This window comes from Glycine max, chromosome 13 (genome assembly GCF_000004515.6).
Source record: "Glycine max cultivar Williams 82 chromosome 13, Glycine_max_v4.0, whole genome shotgun sequence".
Lineage (NCBI taxonomy): Eukaryota > Viridiplantae > Streptophyta > Magnoliopsida > Fabales > Fabaceae > Glycine > Glycine max.
In genome coordinates, this window is record NC_038249.2 from 29,883,059 (window position 1) to 29,903,146 (window position 20,088).

General features: G+C 27.6%; 2 protein-coding genes and 1 pseudogene across 2 annotated transcripts; 1 reads left to right on the forward strand and 2 right to left on the reverse strand.

Annotated features, from left to right (window-relative positions):
- Positions 1-3,239: 3,239 nt before the first annotated feature.
- On the reverse strand, positions 3,240-4,793 carry LOC100809003 (cytosolic sulfotransferase 15). Its single transcript, XM_003542750.5, has one exon. It carries the CDS (start codon positions 4,679-4,681, stop codon positions 3,647-3,649), a length of 1,035 nt encoding a protein of 344 aa, XP_003542798.1. The 5' UTR covers positions 4,682-4,793; the 3' UTR covers positions 3,240-3,646.
- Positions 4,794-13,258: 8,465 nt separating this feature from the next.
- Positions 13,259-14,559, forward strand: LOC100809551 (cytosolic sulfotransferase 15). The gene has a single exon (XM_003542751.4). It carries the CDS (start codon positions 13,270-13,272, stop codon positions 14,320-14,322), a length of 1,053 nt encoding a protein of 350 aa, XP_003542799.2. The 5' UTR covers positions 13,259-13,269; the 3' UTR covers positions 14,323-14,559.
- A 3,502-nt stretch (positions 14,560-18,061) lies between these two features.
- Positions 18,062-19,591, reverse strand: LOC100820027 (cytosolic sulfotransferase 15-like; annotated as a pseudogene).
- Positions 19,592-20,088: the final 497 nt, after the last annotated feature.

Here is a 20,088-nt window from a genome sequence, read left to right on the forward strand (position 1 = left end):
AATTGGTCTATATAAGCAATTGCAATATAAACAGTGGCCCACTCAACTTGTGCAAATTGCTTGTCACTAATGGCAATTACATCCCTATATAGCTGGACAGAATTTTGTGGATTCAAGTCTTTCCGCTTATCTATGTTATAAGGATTACAGCCATTTACATCCAACCATGGATGCTTGAGCCAAATATCATGAGAAACAACATCAAGAACCTTTCTCGGTGCCCATTGGCAATGTGCCATAATAGCATCATGTGGAATAATATCCCAAAATTTTGCAAGTCTTCAGAAATGAACCAACATTAGAAGAAGGACCGTACATCTTAGAAGCAATTTCCATAATTTCCAAAATACTCTTGACACTTGAAACCGTTGAGACCTCTGGGAAGTGAGGGATTTCTTCGTCGAACTCAAACAGAAACCTCTCATCACTTTGTGGCGGCGACGTGGACGGGTTTGTGGCAGACGACGACGTTTTCGCGAATAGTGTGGAAAACGGGTTTTCTTATGCTTGCTCTAAAACTCATATAAAGAGATGAAGGTGTCTAATGAGGTCTTTGACATGAAGCTACTTCAGGGAAGAAATTAGTTTAAAAGATCTATTTGAATTTTCATTTTATTTATTTTATTTTAATTTTATCTTTTATTTTTTAAGAAATTCATTTGAGTTCTTTATATTTAAAAAAATATCAAAATAATTCTTTTATCTGTCCAAACTTACTACCATTAGATCCCGACATCATGTAAAGGGGCAGGAATTATTATTTTTTTTTACTTCTTTTATAATTGTTTGAATAAGTAATAATTTTTAAAAAATTACTAGACATAAAATTGAAATTACTTTTTATATTAAATGATAATAATCTTAATTTTTATCATAATAACAATAAACACTCAACTAATTTTATTGTAATTATTACTTTGAATATTACAATAAAACAACACTAGTAACTAATTTTATATTAATTAATCTTAATTTTATTATAATAACAACATACAAAGTTAATTTTATATTATTTTGTATCGGTGTAATTTTGAAAACTATTCTATCATTTTTTTAAGTTGATAATTAAAGCTAACAATTGAATTGAAAGCTCCTCTCACATGCTGGATCATATATGTAAAATTTCATATTATTCTAAAATCATTTGTTATCTCTTTCATATAAATTAAAATTAATGTAATATAAATATTTTAAAATATAATAAAATATAAATTATTTAATTATTTTCTTATAATTATTCAATTTTAATAAAATTTGACTCAAACTATCTCAATAATAAGTAGATATAATATATATAAAAAAACTTACAAAAATATATCTAGTCATTATTACCATCAATTAGTAATTATTTAATGTTTAACTTCTCAATTTTAAAATTGATGAAATATTTTATTTTCCAGAACACACCCGATCAAATTATTATAATATATATATATATATATATATATATATATATATATATATATTATTTGATTAAGAAAAATTAATTCATATTATAAAATATAAAATAATAATTAATAACAATAAAACATCAAAATAACATCATAATAATTAATAACAATAAGACATCAAAATAACATGACAGAGGTGATTAATTTTTTTTTTTTACATGCATAGTTCCGTATGTGTCTGTAAAATTGAGTTGGATTGCCGAATTTTCTCAAAATGAGAGTATGGCGGAATAATCTCGAATCACATACATAAATAATTTAATAGTAAAATCAGTCTAACTAAACTAGTGAATTTCAATTGGACAGATTTAACTGGTCAAATTAGATTTCATGATCCTGCTGGGACTTCTTTCTTCTTGCAAGAAAAGGTATATCTGTTGGGTGCCGCAAAAGGGAGACAAAAAATAACAGGAAAACAAAATAACAGAATTTGTCCTTACATGATATATAAAACAAATGTAAAATATTATATTGTAATGAACAAACTAATCCCTATAACAAATTGGTTTGCCAAATATCCTTTTGGGTCAGGCCTCAACAGAGACATTTTTGCCGTTGCTTCAGGACTTGCTATTAGCGACACATCATACCCATGCTATAATATCTGCAGATATTATCGTACGAAGCATGGGTGTGTGATTGATTCATTATTGTTTGTGAGTGATGAGTGAATGCTTATTAGAACAATTTAGTATGTCAATTCATTAGAACTTTCACGGCCTTGCATGTATATAATAGTGTGCATAGATATTATATAAGTATAGATATATTCAGTGAAATACATATTTAATAAAAGAATAAAATATAAAAATTAAACAATTCACATAATCAATAATAATGAAAATTCATTAATTTAATTAGTTCTCACGTTGATGTATTTTATTATCATTTACGAATTATTACTTTGAAAGATTTATCAATATTTAAGGACTATTTAATTTGGTATGATTTTTAATACTTAGAGTTTAATCTAGTAATTATTTGAGAAGGGGATAATACTTTAGATATGAAATTAATTATTTATTCTCTTGTTTTCCTTCTTTTGGTACTTTGCTAGCTTGTCATATTAAACTTTTTTATAAGATTTGTCTGATTTTGTTATAAAGGATCGAGTAGCTTAATTAATAGAAACTTATTGCATGATAAGTTATTTTATGATTCTTTTTTACAAAAAATGAAAAAAAATGCTAGAAAATTTACATGAAACTATAGAATAGAAAATCTATGAATTTTTTTTATTCTAATCTTATTTTTGGTCGATCCGATCCCCTCCTAAATTTTTCGTTCAAGCTTCTCCACTGAGATTAGAGATATATATATATATATATATATATATATATATATATATATATATATATATATATATATATATATATATAGTTACAGAAGAGAAAAAGCGACTTTGGTTAACTTGCATGAAAATTTGGCCACAGGATGGGCATGCAGAGTGACGTGTGTTGAATTGTTGAACAAAATTGGGGTGGTTGAAAAGAATACGGGTCTTATTTTAGTTATTTATTTAGGGTTGGTTCGCATTGGACTCGTGGGATGAGGTTATGAGCGATTTGAGCGGCAAGGTGGACACATTGGTGAATACGTGTTGTTGTGCATGGCATTTGGGGTCCAGTCCTTTTAGTTTTAGATATATACGTACGGATGCGGCGATCTTGAACAGTTTTTTTTTTTTTACTAAATGAATTTGGGCCAGAGGGCAATTGCCAGGTAGCCGGACCTTGAAATCACCTATGACTACAATGCAGCTACAATTAGAATCACATTGACGGCATATGTCTATAATTTACCATATATTAACAAACACGACAAAATCACATACAACGTTACCGCGACCGATACTTTTAATCTTACACCAAACCTTAATCTTCATACACCCCGACACCAAGGATATCCAAAATACAAGAACCAAAGTTTATCTGTCATAATATAATATAATACCACAAAACAAGCAAATGAGTCACTTAATTAATTAAACACAAAACACGCATGATAGAAATAACTTTACTGAGACCTTCAATGCACTAGTAGGAAAAATCATCCAAACGGGAAAAGGGAAAATCACAACGAACATGCACTTGTAGGCCACATCATGACCTGCATATATGCACGATTCTTATTTAGACACTTGATGTAGATGATGATCACTAGCTAGTGATCGATCAACAAAAATAAGGAGACACTTAAAATGACAAGCCTGACCCACTTAACTTTTCTTCCATAATTTGCGATAACTTTTCACCCATTTCAGGGGAAAGGTAGTTCACCCAATCTCCCATTTCAGCCTTTCGGAACAAGTACTTTCTCTCAAAGTTCCTAGCAAATGTTCCAGATTTATTTGCCTCCAATTCCTTCATCTTCTCGAAGCTGCATAGCTTGATTATGCTCTCAATAGTCCCATCACCTTCTTCCTCCGAAGTGAAAGGCCATCCTAAGAACTCCGCTATTCTTTTCACATGAAAATTGACATCTTTTTTAAGATCCTCGTACTTCAAGAACAAAACCTTACTAGGCCTAGCTATACTCTCCTTCCAATAACCCAACATTTGGTCCCAAGTTGGACCAAACCCTATTATTCCTTTGCAATACTTTTCAAAAGCTTCCCCTAGTTCAAATTCAGGTAAATGTTCTGGCTTAATTTTGTTGAGGAAAATCCAAGTAGACACAAAAGTGTCAAGTGGGTTCCTACATATATAAATTATTCTACTATTGGACTCCTTGATTGACTTGGCCAATGCATGGAATGGAATATGTGTACCAAAAAGTCTTGGCTCAGTCATGTTGGATAGGTTTGGAACATGGCTAGGGGCATTACCATAAACGGTGTATTCTATGAAAGGCACAAGTTCATGAGGATTAGAAGTAAGCAAAGGATGTGATGACATTGATGTAGTGATACTATGAGTATGGCGATTGACAATGGCAAAGGTGAGAGCTTTCAGCCAAGTGGTACCTGATTTTGGAATTGTGGCCACAATAACATCACTGTCTTTAGCTTGGAAGTGCTTCTGAAAAGTGATTATTGCTTGGATTTCCAATGGCTGGCACCAAAATCCTTGAAATAGATATATATAACGTGTTCTCCAACCTCTCTCCCTAGGAAGAGAGAGTATCAACTCCTTACATTCTTGACTTAGCTTGTCTTCTTCTATTGTTATTTCCTCCCCTTTCTCGGATTCATTTTCTTCTCTGAAGCATGTGACATTTGTTGGAGCCATTAGAGTGCTAATGGTCGATCTCTAGTACTGATTGGCATGAGAATTTTGATCACAAAGATATGTTATTTATAGCACTATATTTGTGTTACAAGTAGAAGTAAAGAATGCGATATTTTTTTATGAGAATATGATAATTATTTGGTACACATAATATAACACATGCAGGAATCATGCTACCGACAGATCAAACACCGGATGAAAGCGATGGACGACTCAAAGCTTTCTTTCTGTTTCGAGCGCACAAATTATTTCATTGTGAAAAATTAAAAGAAATCATCATCATCGACTAAGGAAGAACTAAACCTTTTTTAAGAGGCGAATATAAAAATTAAAATTAAATTATAATTTAAAATTAATATATTCAATTTGATTAATAACTAAAAGATATATATTAGCTACAAATCATGAAAAACACAATTATATAAATTAAGTAAAAAAATACAAGACTATAATGTAATAGAGGAAATAAATTCAATTTTAAAATTCAAGTAAGCAACTCCAATCCTAATATCTTGTTTAAGTAAATTTTAATTTTTAATATGAGTAATAAGAACAATACATTTCCTGTTTTAAAAAATCACAAATGAAATAATTTTTCTTTAATTTTTATTATGAAATATTTAGAAAAAATGGAGAGATCTTACAAAAATATGAAAAATGATGGTTGTATAGATTTTGAGAGATGTATTTATCTTTAGTGATAAAATAGTTGGAAAGATTATAAGAAAAATAAAAGAGTTAGAAAGAGGAGAGAAAGAAAGTATGAAATGTAATAAAATTATAGTCGTTAGTAAAGAACAAAGAGATGGAAAGAAAAAGAAAATTGGAGAGCTACAAGTAATAAAAGAGTATAAAACATTATATATATATATATATATATATATATATATATATATATATATATATATATACTTCTTGTATAGTTTTATACATATTTGTGTGTATAATTTTATAATTTTAAAAAAACATAATCCCTGCATTGTCCGTACATATATATAATAGAGGGGACACACATTTGGTTTCCACTTTTGTTTTTTTAAGGAATTTATCCTTTAACTGTTATTCAGCACGTACCCATCACTATATTTTAATTATTTTTTTTTAGTCAATCACATCTCTAACATATTTATCTTTTTTTTTTACCACGTATATTAATCTTTTAACTATATAAATAATAACTAATAATCTCTCACGTACATCTTTCTCTTTTGTCAAATGCAGACACAGTTTTTTTTTTTTTCCATTAGCTTAGTAATAATATAACATTCATTTAGATATATAAAATGATCAATAATTACTCTGATATGTATAATATGGCATGTTTAGAGGCATATCACGTTATACGTAAAATGATAATTGAAATTATTATTAAAAAATATAGTATATAAATATCCACCATTCTTAGTAAGACTGAAACATATTAAATTAATAAAGAATCTCTCCCGACGATATGCAAAGATATGCCTTACCAACTATGAACTACGGATCTCTAACATATAACCATTTTTTATTAACAATTTTCTTATGTTTTACTTTTTTTTTTCTTGTTAGGCTGCTTCTTGCCTTTATTTATTTTGAACAACCTACCTTGGATAATACCTTAGCGATCCTGTATAATATTTATTTGGATTCAACGTGAAATATCGAGGGAAAAAACAAGAAAAAAGAAACAAATTAATAAAAAGAAGAAGAAAATTAAGAAAAAAATTAAAACAAGAGAAATAAAAAAAATAATGTTTTTAAATAGCTGGAAAAATGTCTCTATCTGCTGATCAGAATGAGAAAAAAGTAGAAAAATTAGAGAATTTATATGAAAAATATTTTTTTTCAGCACCCAGGTAATAATCAGTTCAAAGTACCATACACGTAATTAAATAGTTAAGAGCACGTGACAGGGAACTATATATGCGTGGCCAGCATGGGGAAGTACCGACACTTCCTCACGATCGGACTCAGATCCACATCTTTAATGAGTGAGACACGTAGATTGTACTTTTCTATATATAAAAAAACAAAGAAAAAAGAGTAACAAAAGTTTAATTTATTTAAAAGTAATAACAAAGGAAGAAAATATACTTTTAAATTTTTCTTAAAAGAAATCTTATTTCAATTAAAGACAAAAAGATAAAATGACCTTGAAAATTTTCTGAATAAAGTTTTTGGCATGAACTAATGTGTATTTTGTACTAGTACGTTCATTTTGTTCTATGTTCTATGTTTCTTTCTAAATTATTGATGATAGTATTCCAAGATTTTGTAATCATAAATAACTAATTCTTTTAGTGTTCTAAAAAAGCATTACGGAAACCTATTATTTGCCCAACATCTTTGAAACCTTTCTTTTAAATCTAAGGCGTAGAGAAAAAAATTCATGCTCGAAATGATCACTTATGAGAATTATAAATCTTAGAAATTATAAATCTTAGAAATTATAACTTTTTAAGAATAACTAAATTTATTTAATTGGCCATTAACATTTTCATATAAATTTTAGAAGACCCAAAATCTGTGTATTCAAGCAAGATCAGTTAACCTCCAGGGTATACTTCAAGATATTATGTTTTTCTCATGGTTTTGGATTAAAAAAAAAACTGATGATGTTGGAAGTTGGCATGCGTTTACTTATATTGTATAATACATAATTAATATAATCAATATTATTATTATAATTTTATTAAATTATTTTTACTTTGAATTATACTTTTGGGATTTACTTTTTTCTCAATTCGGTGATGGAGTAATAATTTTTTTAAAATATTAATATTTGAAGACTTTCAGGTGACAAAGATATTGTTCACGAAGTTATCATTGTAATTTTTAACTTTTAATTGAGTACTGAACAAATGTATTGATGAATTGAGGTAAAATTACCTTATCAATAAACTTAACTAGAAAAGTCATGCAGATAATAATCAAAACAATATGCATGATCACAAGTACATGATAGGAGAAAATCACAAGTGTATAACTATCGTCAAATAATAAAATATGGAATCCATAGGAGTTGTGTTTTATGATTATCAATTTATAATGATTCAAAAAGATAGAATATTGAGATATTTTATTTGATCAGAAAGAAAAAATATTGAGAATCAAATAAAAAGGAAAAGTAAATTAAAACAAAAGAAATAATATCAAGAATTAGATTAAAAAAAAGGATTTCACAACAAGACTCTTATTCAATTAATCAAATAATTCAAGGTTTTTTTTTTCTAATTTTCTTTTAATAGTAAATTAATCAAAGGTAATATTTGTTCTTTCTCAAGAAATAAAGATGTGTATAATTGAATTACATTTATTGTCTTATAATGTCTATAATCCTTTATGCTTTTTACTAATATGTTTTATCCACCTAGCATATTGTCATATATTAAAGCCTAAGCTCACTTATGATTTCAATGCACTATAAGTTCACATTCATCCTTAGGCATCTAGGATCATACAAATGGTAATCAAGCACCAAACATGTATATAATTGATAAAAGAAGAATTAAAAAAAAAACTAAAAAGAACCTCAAAATAATCAGATTATCATAAGCAAAAGTCAAGGACTATGCCCCAACTCTAAAAAAATTAAAAAAGCACTTAAGCATTGAGAATTTTATCATAAGCAATAGTCAAAGACTATGCCCCATTACTCACCTAATCAATCAACAATGCATTAAAATGAAACTAAAGATGTCTTTCTACCATTATCCCATTGATTTTTTTTCTTGTTATTTAATTTTTTTACCCTATATTAATTTAAACCAAATCTATACATTATATTTAAGTTTTAAATATTTCTTTGTACTTACAAATATATCACTACTTTTAGCTCTTTTTTTTTCTTGTAAATTCTTCTTTTAAGTCTTTATAATTCTTTCCATTTTTAGTCCATTTTTCTGAAATGATAACATGACATTATTGTTGGCATGTCCCTGATGACGTCGCACATGCTAATGTTAGCAAATTAATGTTTTTGAAGTGGATGTTGATGATAATAAAAAATTAAACTTTTGAAAATGTGAGGGATCATTCATGGGAAATAAAAGATAGAAAGATGAAAAATGATAAAGAACGAAAATCATATTTAAATCTATATAAAAAAGTTAATTACATTTGTTCCCCAAGTATTATAATTGTTCAATTTTAAACCTTTAAGTTCTAATTATACAAATTGGATCCTCCTATTATCATAATGTGTATTTTTGCTCTTTGTCGGTCTTCTATTAAATATTTCAGACTAGTTACTAAAATGAAACATGATAGAATGTGCTGTTTAAAAAAAAAGATTTTAATTGGAGGAAATATGAAAGAAAAAATGAATTTATATGCCTAGTTAGTATAAAATATTTTTACATATTTATTGAATACGAATTTACTTTACCATTGCATGATTAACGAATAGAATAATGTAATAAAATAATTAGTTTTTATTATATGAAAAATACTCACTTATATATTCATCAATATGAATTTAGTATGCAGTCGCATTATATTAATAAATAGAATGATGTAATAAAAATAATCAAATTTTATTAGTTGTATTTTTTGTGTGACTTTTTTTACTAGTTGTATTTGTAAAAATGTTTTTCACATTGTATATAAATTAAATATAAAAAATAATTCACATTCCACTAAAAATATTAAAATATATATTATTTTCAAATGCATGTATTGTTACTAAAATATTATTGACGATATTTGTACTTGTTATTATTGTTGGATGTATGGGCAACTACATTAAACAAAATCGTCTTTTAATATGTTGATAGAGAAATTTTAGATTTAAAAAAATTAATTAAAAAATTTTGATAAATAATTTCATTATTGAGAAAAAATGAAATTTGACACATTACATTAAATTAAATTTTAAATATAAAAACTTGACCCTGACGTTTTAGGATTTTTATAATATCCTATTTAGATCATACTCATTACCATTTCTAATAAGATTACACTTAAATGATTTAAGTCCATTTTATTCAAACCAACATAATGTTAGTTAAAATTGATATAATTCCCAACAACAATTGACACAAATGAAAAATTGATATAATTGATTTTAACTAATTTAAATGAAAAAATTATTAAAAAATATTTATGACATTTTTGAATTTCTAATATTAAAATTATTATTATTTTTTCACAAAAAAATTTAATTAATTTGCTAAAATCAAGTCTAACGGCTGATGACAAGTTGACAAACTTTTCTTCCTCCAAAATAAGATTTTGTGTTTGTATAAGATAAAAGTTATTCTTTAAAATTAACTTTAAGGAAATATATAGTGGACTATTTTAAACAATATTCTCCAAAAATGTAATTTTTTAAAAGAACATAAAAGTATTATTCAAGAAAAAAATAGTTTATATACCAATAAATGTAGCAATGATAATGCATCACCACGTCGATATCAAAGAATCCTTTGTCCTTTTTAACACTCCTCTCCCATTTTTTTTTTCTTTTTCTTTCTTTTGATGACAAACTTTCAATTAGTAAAAGGTCGCATGTAGTTGGCTTCTCGCGTAAACCAATTTGCTTGGCTATATAGCCAAAAAAAACTTTTCTTCACTGAAAAGTTGAATTTATCAAAAGATACTTTTTTTAATCGTGGGTCACGACACTATTAATGTCTCATCAATTTATTAAATCAAAGAATAATCCTACATGAGATTCATGATTGTTACAAACTCAAGAAAATTTTTGTAACTATAACAAATTGAACAATTTTTTCCATTAAATAAATCATATTTTTATGATAATTCTTAACCTAACTAATTAATTTATATTTAATAGAATATATTATCAGAATATATGATAAGATATTCTATAATTATTCTTAGCCTAATCTTATACTTATAATTCTTTTACTCACCCTTAGAGCTAACTTTTGAAATTTAGTTAGGTTTAATTTTACCTTTTAAGATATTAGCTTATATATATATAGAATTATAAGTATAAAATTAGACTAAGAATAATGATAAAATATTTTATTCTGATAACATATTCTATCAAATATAAATCGATTATCTAAGCTAAGAATATTGATAGAATATCTTAGCATATATTCTGATAATATATTTTATCAAATATAAATTGATTAGATAGGTTAAAAATTATCATATATATATATATATATATATATATATATATATCCTATCAGTAATATAATAAAATTTTATATTATTGCATTAACCCTATAATTAAATTTGATTTATCATAACAGAATAATCCTTCCTAAATAGAAAAAATGTAATTGAATTGAAGCAGTTTTAATGTAAGAGGACCGTTTAATATTCAACCTTATTATAACCTAGATTGTATACCTGGGAAAAATCAAAACAAAGTTAATATGTCTAATCTTGTTGGTTACTTTTAGAATAATTTTCTCAGATTATTTGTCACTTTAGAATAGAATATGAAGAGGAAAAAAAAAATCAATAATACCTGGACCCTCGAGAAATAATTCCACTAGTAGATATATAGCTATAATTGTCTTCTTTTTTTTTTTTTACCGAAACTATATATTATTGTACAATATAGTTAATAAGAGTATTTTAATCAAATAAAATTATTTTATCATGAAAGTTAGTACAATAGATATGTATATATTACCTTAAACGACAAATAAAATGAGACGAGGGAAGCTATAAATGACCTAATTAGATTTAAATCTTTAAGAAATTTATGTAATTTTCTATATTTTAAAGTATATTATATATATTTAGAAATTAAGAAAATTAATTTCCACAATAATAACCAATATGTATAAGGGAGTATATGGATTAATTGAGGTGAGGTTGTTCTCACTTACTTAGTGATATTAGGAATTTGAGTCTTGATTATGTAATTATATTAATAAATATTTAGAAAGATAATTTTATTATTTATAATAATTTTATCTAATTCAAAAAAAATTTCCCTAATATTAAAAGAGTTTTGTGTTAATGCAGTGTTATTATAAATAGTTTTATAACTATTTACAAATAATTCTAATGAGAATTATAAGATTGATTGAGTGATAATAGAATAAATAAAAGAAAGGTAGCTCCTTCAATTCCTAAAAAAATTAGCAATTAACAACTAAAATTTATAGAAAAAAAATCCTAATCATTATTTTAAAATAATTATTATAAAAAAATATCTCATATTAATCTAAGATGTCACTGTAAAAAATTACACTACTGATGCATTCTTATTAAAGTCAACTGAAAAATCCTACGAAAGAAATGCAAACTTTTTTTTTTGTGGCTGTTGCTTGTGTTCATCGTGTCATTGTCAATATAACTCTATTTTGGCAACTCTCACATGTTTATAAAACATTATTTTTTATATAAATTGCCTCTTGGTATAGTTTTTTTTTTGTTAAAATTAAACCCTTATGGTATAGTTAAAAATTAATAAATATTTCTATTATAATCATAGTTAGAGAATATAGTAATAATATAACATTAAATATTAAGAATTTCAATAAAAAATATTTTCATTTATAAACAATTTCTTGAATTAACTATATTTTTATTTCTTAATTTTTTTTCCACTTTTAGTCTAAAAATTGACCAATTGTAATCTTTGATACTTTCATCAATCAATGCTTTTGGTCCCTGCCGTTAATCGTTAAGTGATGATTTGAAATTAATTTTATTGTTTTAAATTATATTTTCAGACCGTTGAAATTTATAACTGCTAAAACCCACCAAACAAAATATTAAACAATTTCTGGGGGCTAAAAGCCGCCAGAAATGTTTTCTCATCCTCTCCCGAATTCGCAAAGGCTCTGCAAATCCCAGCAACGCTATCACCAAACATGAAATCAGAACAAAAATCCCACCATCAACATCACAAACTAACAGTACGATATTTAAATAAAAAGAAAATTAGGATCAAGGAGCCCAATCATTTCAAATCCCAGCATCAAGAACTTGCGTAGAATGCACACACGCTAAAGGGTTCGAATGGGAGGATTGGGTTTACGGATAAGGTTGGCACTGGTGAAGAAGCACTTCGCCGAAACATACCTTAGCGTCATTTCTTGCTTCTGTTGGGCTTCTGCGTATTTCTTGAAGAGAAGGAAGGAGTCACAATTGTTTCTATACCTGAGCCAGATATTCACACCTTTCAGCAGCAAATCTTTAAATTCATTTTTCGTTTTTAATCTTTAGAATTTTTTCAATCGGTGGTTGTTGTTGTTGTGCTTAAAGTTTTGACTTGTGGTGAATTTTAATAATTGGATATGTGTGAATCTCGTTGATAAGAAATGGAGTAAGGGAAACATACTAAATTTCAAATACTTTGCACAAGGATTTTGTGACGGTTTTTTACTACTAGAAATTAATTTTCATAAAATATAATTAAAAAATAATAAAATTAAGACCATATCATCACTTAGCAACTTTTGACGTTAAGAACTAAAAACATTGACAAATGAAAAATATTAGGAATTAATATTAATTAATTTTTTTGTTTAAAAACTAAAACTAAAAATAAAAATTTTCTATAGAACCAATAAAGCATTAATATATTAGTAAGATTCTTTCCTACTTGATACTACCATTAATCAGCACGCCAACCACTATTATATAACAAGCTACATTTACCACTTCTAATGCCTCCAACAAATCTCGCAGATTTCACGAACAAAAAAATGGATCATGAGCAAGAAGCAAGTGAAGAAAACAAATTAAGCCAAGATTGTAAGGAGTTAATTCTATCTCTTCCTAGAGAGAAGGGTTGGATAACACCGTATCTCTATTTATTCCAAGGCTTTTGGTACTCATCAACTGAAATCCAAGCCATAAACACTTTTCAAAACCAATTCCAAGCTAAGGACAATGATGTTGTTATTGCTAGTGTTCCAAAATCGGGCACCACTTGGTTGAAAGCCCTTACCTTTGCTATTCTCCATCGCCAGTATTTTCCTTCCTTAGAGAACCACCCATTACTTATTTTCAATCCCCATGAACTTGTGCCTCCATTTGAATTTGTCATTTATGATGAAATTAATGGCCAAACTCATGACCTATCCAAAATGCCCGAGCCAAGAATTTTTGGGACTCATGTTCCATTCACTTCATTGGCCAAATCAATTAAAGAGACTGACTGTAAGATCATTTATATTTGTAGGAATCTATTTGACACCTTTGTTTCTACTTGGGTTTTTGTCAACAAAATTATGCCAAAGTTTTTGCCTACATTACCTCTAGAGGAAGCTTTTGAAAGATACTGTGAAGGGATAATTGGCTTTGGTCCATCTTGGAACCATATACTAGATTATTGGAAAGAGAGCATTGCTAGGCCGAAGAAAGTTTTGTTCTTGAAGTATGAGGACCTTAAAGAAAATGTTCATTTTAATGTGAAGAAAATAGCTGAGTTCTTGGGTTGTCCTTTCACTAAAGAGGAAGAAAATAGTGAAGTGATTGAAAATATAATCAAATTATGTAGCTTTGAGAAGATGAAGGAATTAAAGGTAAATAAATCTGGAACAATGGGAAAAGGCAGGATTGTTGAGAATAAGTACTTCTTTCGAAAGGCAGAAATAGGAGATTGGGTAAATTATTTCTCCCCTTCAATGGTTGAAAAACTATCCAAAATCATAGAAGAAAAGTTAAGTAGATCGGGTCTATCATTTAGAGTGTACGACTTCAATAGTAGTAGCTAGTCAATGATCATCTTGAGATGGTTATTATATATAATAAGTAGCTAATAAATAACCATATGCTAGTGAATAAATCAAAATGTGGCACAAAAATGTTTTTGTGGCTTTTATTTCTTAGAATAAGGAGGTGTAAGTCTTAGACAATATGGCTACCTCGGTAATTATTATTTGGAATCAACAGGATCGCAAGTTGTATTTAAGTTGTATGATTATCTATATTTATTTTAATTCTTTTGCTAATATGTTTCATAATTTGGAAGTACTACAGATTAAGTGAAAATCATAGTCCGTGGTGTTTAAAAAAATAATGGTAATGTTTTGCTTTAGTATGTACGTATATTGATATTGATTACAACTTTAAAAGATCTCAGTTAGCAATATCACAACAAACCACAAATCATTTCTGGCAACACTCTGGTGGACATTGGTGGGGGCACAAGTCCAAAAAGATGGTAAAGATCAGATTTGGGTGTGGGTGGGATAAATCGATGAACATAAAAGAACATTAAAATGGACATAGTCTGCATTGAGAAGTTGTGGATAGAGTTGAATCAAACATATCTGTTGCATGTCATGTCATTGCAAAACAACAAATTTATTTCATTTAAGTTAATTTCTATTTAATTGATTTAAAGTTGATATAATTTGATTGGATGCATGTAATTCAAATTAACTTGTTTTAAACTTCTCATATTATAATTAGGTAAGCCGATCATCAAAGGTTCAAAACTTAATTTATAGGATAAAATATATTTTTGTCCTCTTATTTTATTTTCTGTAGTTCTCTTATTTTTTAATTTAAATATTTTATTTTTATTTTTAAAACATTTATAATTTTAGTCCTTTTATTTCTTAATTGAAAAACTTTATTTCCATTTTTGAAAAATTTATGATTTTAGTATTTTTTTTTCAATTTCATACTAAAATTTTAATTTTTTTAATAAATTAAGCTTGTTAGTAAATTAAATGATTTTTAATAAAAACATTTGTCATGTAGATGATTAATAGACATTAAAATCTGCAGAATACAAAAATAAAATTTTAAAATTGGTCGTAAAAATTAAAATTGCTGATTTTTTTAAAATAAGAGAGATAAAATATTTTAATTAAAAAATAAAAAATCAAAATCACAATTACAATTTTTTTAAAAAATGAGAATGAAATGTTTCAATTAAAAAAAATAATATAAAAAAATAGAAGAACAAAAAATGTATTTTAATCTAATTTATATCAATTATTTGGGATTAGTTAGAAGGTGATTTAATTTCTACAATTTATAAATCTTCTATATAGTAGGGAGGCTTTAGCAGACCGGAAAGGTACATATTAGGTGTGTCAGTTGTCGAGAACAAAAGTAGAGAAGGCAAGTTAGACCCTCCGAAAAAGTTGAGCACATGTTGACAACCAACTCCATTTTTTTTAGAAGACAATTACCAATTCAAATTTAGTTACTAATTCATGGACAATTCACCACAATTAAATTATATGTAGATTTGAATTAAGAGCCACGAAATTTTTCTTTATTTGCTAGAGATTCGTAGTTGGTAAATCATATCTTTGCTCATAATCGTAAGAGAGATTTTTCCTTCTTTTTATATGTTTGCCGGTCCCAATAATGTTTTGAGAATTTTATATAGTTTTAATTTTTATAATTTTTTAAAATTTTACTACTATTTAAATTTTTTAAAAAATACTTATTTTATAAGTTAAAGTTTTATTGAATTAAGAGCTCTAGTGGATAAAGCATAAGAAATGCTAAGCGAAACACCAAAATTAAAAAACAAAATAAGGTAAATTATGCATGATAGCAAAAGATTGAAACATTCACACCATAGACCTTTAACAAAGTGGCTTTACATCCAGCAATATCATTTGATATGACCAAAACAAAAGATCTACAAAGTTGTCAAGTTCAAACTCATCAGGACACCAAAGTCATGCATGGCTTGAATTTTTTTAAAATATGAATTTGGACTTAACCTAAAAACTAACTTTAAATGAAATTTTGAGCAGAAAAATCTTTAATTTGCACGTGATGCATTTTCATGTCTATGGACAATTCTTAGATATAAATCCCCTAGGATTACAATAACCAATTCCGAGACCACCATCCAAGCAAGCAGAGTATATATATATATATATATATATATATATATATATATATATATATATATATATATATATATATATATATATATATTTTTTTTTTTTTTTTTTTTTTTTTTGTGTGTGTGAACTACAATATATCATATTAGTACAGATGGTATAGCATAATAGCAAGACTAAAGAGCTTACCTAGTACCAAGTACAAGATTTATGTATCAATATGAATAAGCACCCATTCCCACCTCCTTTTGATACAAAAACCAAGTACATGAAAGTACTTGGACTTTGTTAACGGCCTCCCTTTTATTGCTAAATATACCCCTACTTTTAATTTTTATATTTTTATAAATACTCTTTACATAAACATGTTATCATTAATCTCAAAACACGACAAATGTGTTTCTGTTTTTTATTTGGGTGTGCGTTTCCAATATGAAACATAAACATATTTTTATCTTGTGCTAGTTTTTAAGCAAATGTTAATCGGTAAGATATTGATTAAGGAATTAAAAGGAGAAGATTTTTTATTGAGATGTTTAAAATTATGTTGTCCATAACTTTTTTTACACTCTTCTATAATTTTCACAATAAATATTTTTTCTTTTAATTCATTAATTAACTAATATCTTAAGAACACTAATTAGTAAGATCCTAGTTTTTAATACAAAAGAAAAACTATTTTCATTGTGTTATCAGTTCTCAAACATCCCAAATAAAAAGGAAATTGATCCCCGTACTCAATTAGCATTGCCATATAAAAATAAAAATAAAAAAAAAAGACAATGGGATATTGATCTGCCAATAAACACCACTCCATTTACTCAAGAAGCTTAAATTGAACAACTCAAAAGTCTTAATTCCAAGACATGTGGCTTGACTTCTACATTGCTAGCTAAGAAAACTTTCGAAACAAGGATCACATATTAATTCATCGTCAGCTTCTTCAGGCTTCAATACTAGTTTGACTAGTGACTAGGCCGGAAAACTTTGTTAACAAAATAAAATTAAAAAAATCCTTTTTAGGCTTAATGATGAGTTCAAAAGGGTAAAACAAATGCACAAAAACATCATAAATAGAAATAGTGAAAAAACACAACATATCAAGTTTTTTGGGCAAACTTGAGAAACCCTCTCCAAATGAACTCCTCTTACTTAGGATGATGGCTATCTTTATAGGCTGTGTGGTTTTTCTTATCTCTGAAACTTCAATTTATAGACCTGACATAATAATCATAAAAGAGAAAAAAAATCTAAATTCAGATAATATATTTTACGATATATATGATGAATTTCTATTAGGCAGAAGTATGTCAGCTCCACCTGTAAATTAATCTTATATACAATTATATATCAAAGTGAAGCAGGTGTGTGCAATATTGATCTGTGTGTAGGGTTTTTGAGTAGCCATTGTACTAAACTTGAAAAATAAAATCTTACAAGAAGAGGTAAAATCATTTAAATCAACAGATCAAGACCCAAAGGAAAAAGCCTTTAATTACTTGAAAGTTTAACACACATTTTCCATACAACTGATTTTGCATGGCGACAACAAAGGTAAGTCACAATAACATTTGTACCACAAATACAGCTACATGTGCTTGGTTTCTCTTGTGTAGCCACTTATTACTTGGAAGTTTTAAGAATACATTTTAAGTGATAAATCCGATCCACTTAATTTCTCTTCAATGATTTTGGATAATTTTTCTATCATAGATGGAGAAAGTAATTTACCCAATCCCCTATTTCAGCCTTCCGAAAAAAGAACTTGTTGTCAATGATTTTGTCTAATTTTCCAGATATGTTCACATCCAAATCCTTCATTTTCTCAAAGCTACACAGCTTGATTGTGCTTTCAGTCACTCCATTATTTTCTTCCTCTTGAGTGAAAGGATAATCCAAAAACTTTGCAATGTTTTTCACATGAAAATCGACATGTTCCTTAAGATTCTCATACTTTAAGAATAGAACTTTGTTTGGTCTAGCTAAGCTCTCCTTCCAATTACCTAAAATATGACTCCACCTAGGACCAAAGCAAACTATCCCATTGCAATACATTTCGAAAGCTTCCTCCAGTTTTAGTGCAGGTGAAGACACTTGCTTAATTTTATTAAAGTAAATCCATACCGAAATAAAAGTGTCAAATGGATTTCGACAAATATAAATTAACTATCTTGCCATTAGACTCTATTATTGACTTGGGTAATGAAGTGAATGGAATTTGAGTACTAAAAAGTCTTGGCTCAGTCATGTTGGATAGGTGTAGAACTGGGTCATGAATATCATCACAAAAGATCTTAAACTCAAGGGAAGGCACAAGTTTATGGGGATTGGAAGTAAGTAATGGATGGTTCTCAATATTGGATAAGTGTTTGCGGTTGAAAATGGCAAAGGTAAGGACTATCAACCATGTAGTGCCTGTTTTTGGAAAGTTAGACAAAAACATCATTGTCTTGTGCTTGGAAGTATTTTTGAAAAGTTTTTACACCTTCAATAGCAATACCTGGGCACCAAAATTCTTGAAATAGATAGACATAAGAGGAGTATGCCAAACCTCTCTCCCTGCGAAGGGGTTCATTTGCATGTCCACCCGTTGAGACATTAATGGAGCTAGAGTATATACGAATAACAGTTTACCACTAGCAATTGGATGAGAATTTAGCTCACCTTGTGATAGCTTTTATAGCATCAACCTGTGGTTCAAGTTGAAGAAAATCATTTAATATTTGTAGGGCACGTTCAAGTTTTTGGTTTTTTTTATAACAAATGCCAACAAGTGGTTTAAGATTTTTACAAATGCCTACAGTGCCAATTAACAACGTTTTTTATTGGAATATATTGTGCACACATTTTTTTGGTGAATCCTCACACATCATCCATGTTGCAGTCAATAAAGATTTATTATTTTTACTTTTATTTTATTCTTTTCATTTGGATTGTTTTGGCTCGTGGTTCGGAAATAAATAGTATTACATGGTCAAATACTATAGTGAATATGATTTATAATTTGAATTCAAACCAATTGTTTACAAATTGGAGCGGTAATTTGATACGATCAAGACACTAGTATAAGATTAAATTAGTCACCTTGATCAACGTACACCCTTCATATTCATCATTACATCTATGCATGCTGCATGCAGTTCTACCTTGACACCTTCATATTCATCATTACAGCTATGCATGCAGTTCTAGCTAGTTTGAAAAATCATCCATCCAACCCCGCAAATTAACAAAGAAAAGGAGGATCTATAAATTAATATATGCTGAAGCCAATTAAAATCGAGAGAAAAAAAAAAGAATAAGCGAGAAATGGTGAGAATATATGGGGAGAGAAGGGAAAATTTCTTCGAACAAAAATTAAAGGGTTGTCAGAGAAAGAGAAAAGAACACATGATGAACACAAGAAAAATATTCCAACTCCAAGGGCGAGAAATAGAAACTGCTACCTTGTGTACGTAGTTGGAAACGTCTTGTAGCGTGGCTTGTGTTTTGTTCTTCTGTATTAATTACACCCATTTAATTTATTTATTGTTCCTAAGAATCGAAAGCACATACTTATTAAAAATTATAATAATTCATACATTTGTTTAATCAATTAAATTAAATCTCCGATTTACTTCCTTTGGATATGTGTAACTAGCAAATTCCTTAATTAATTTGTTG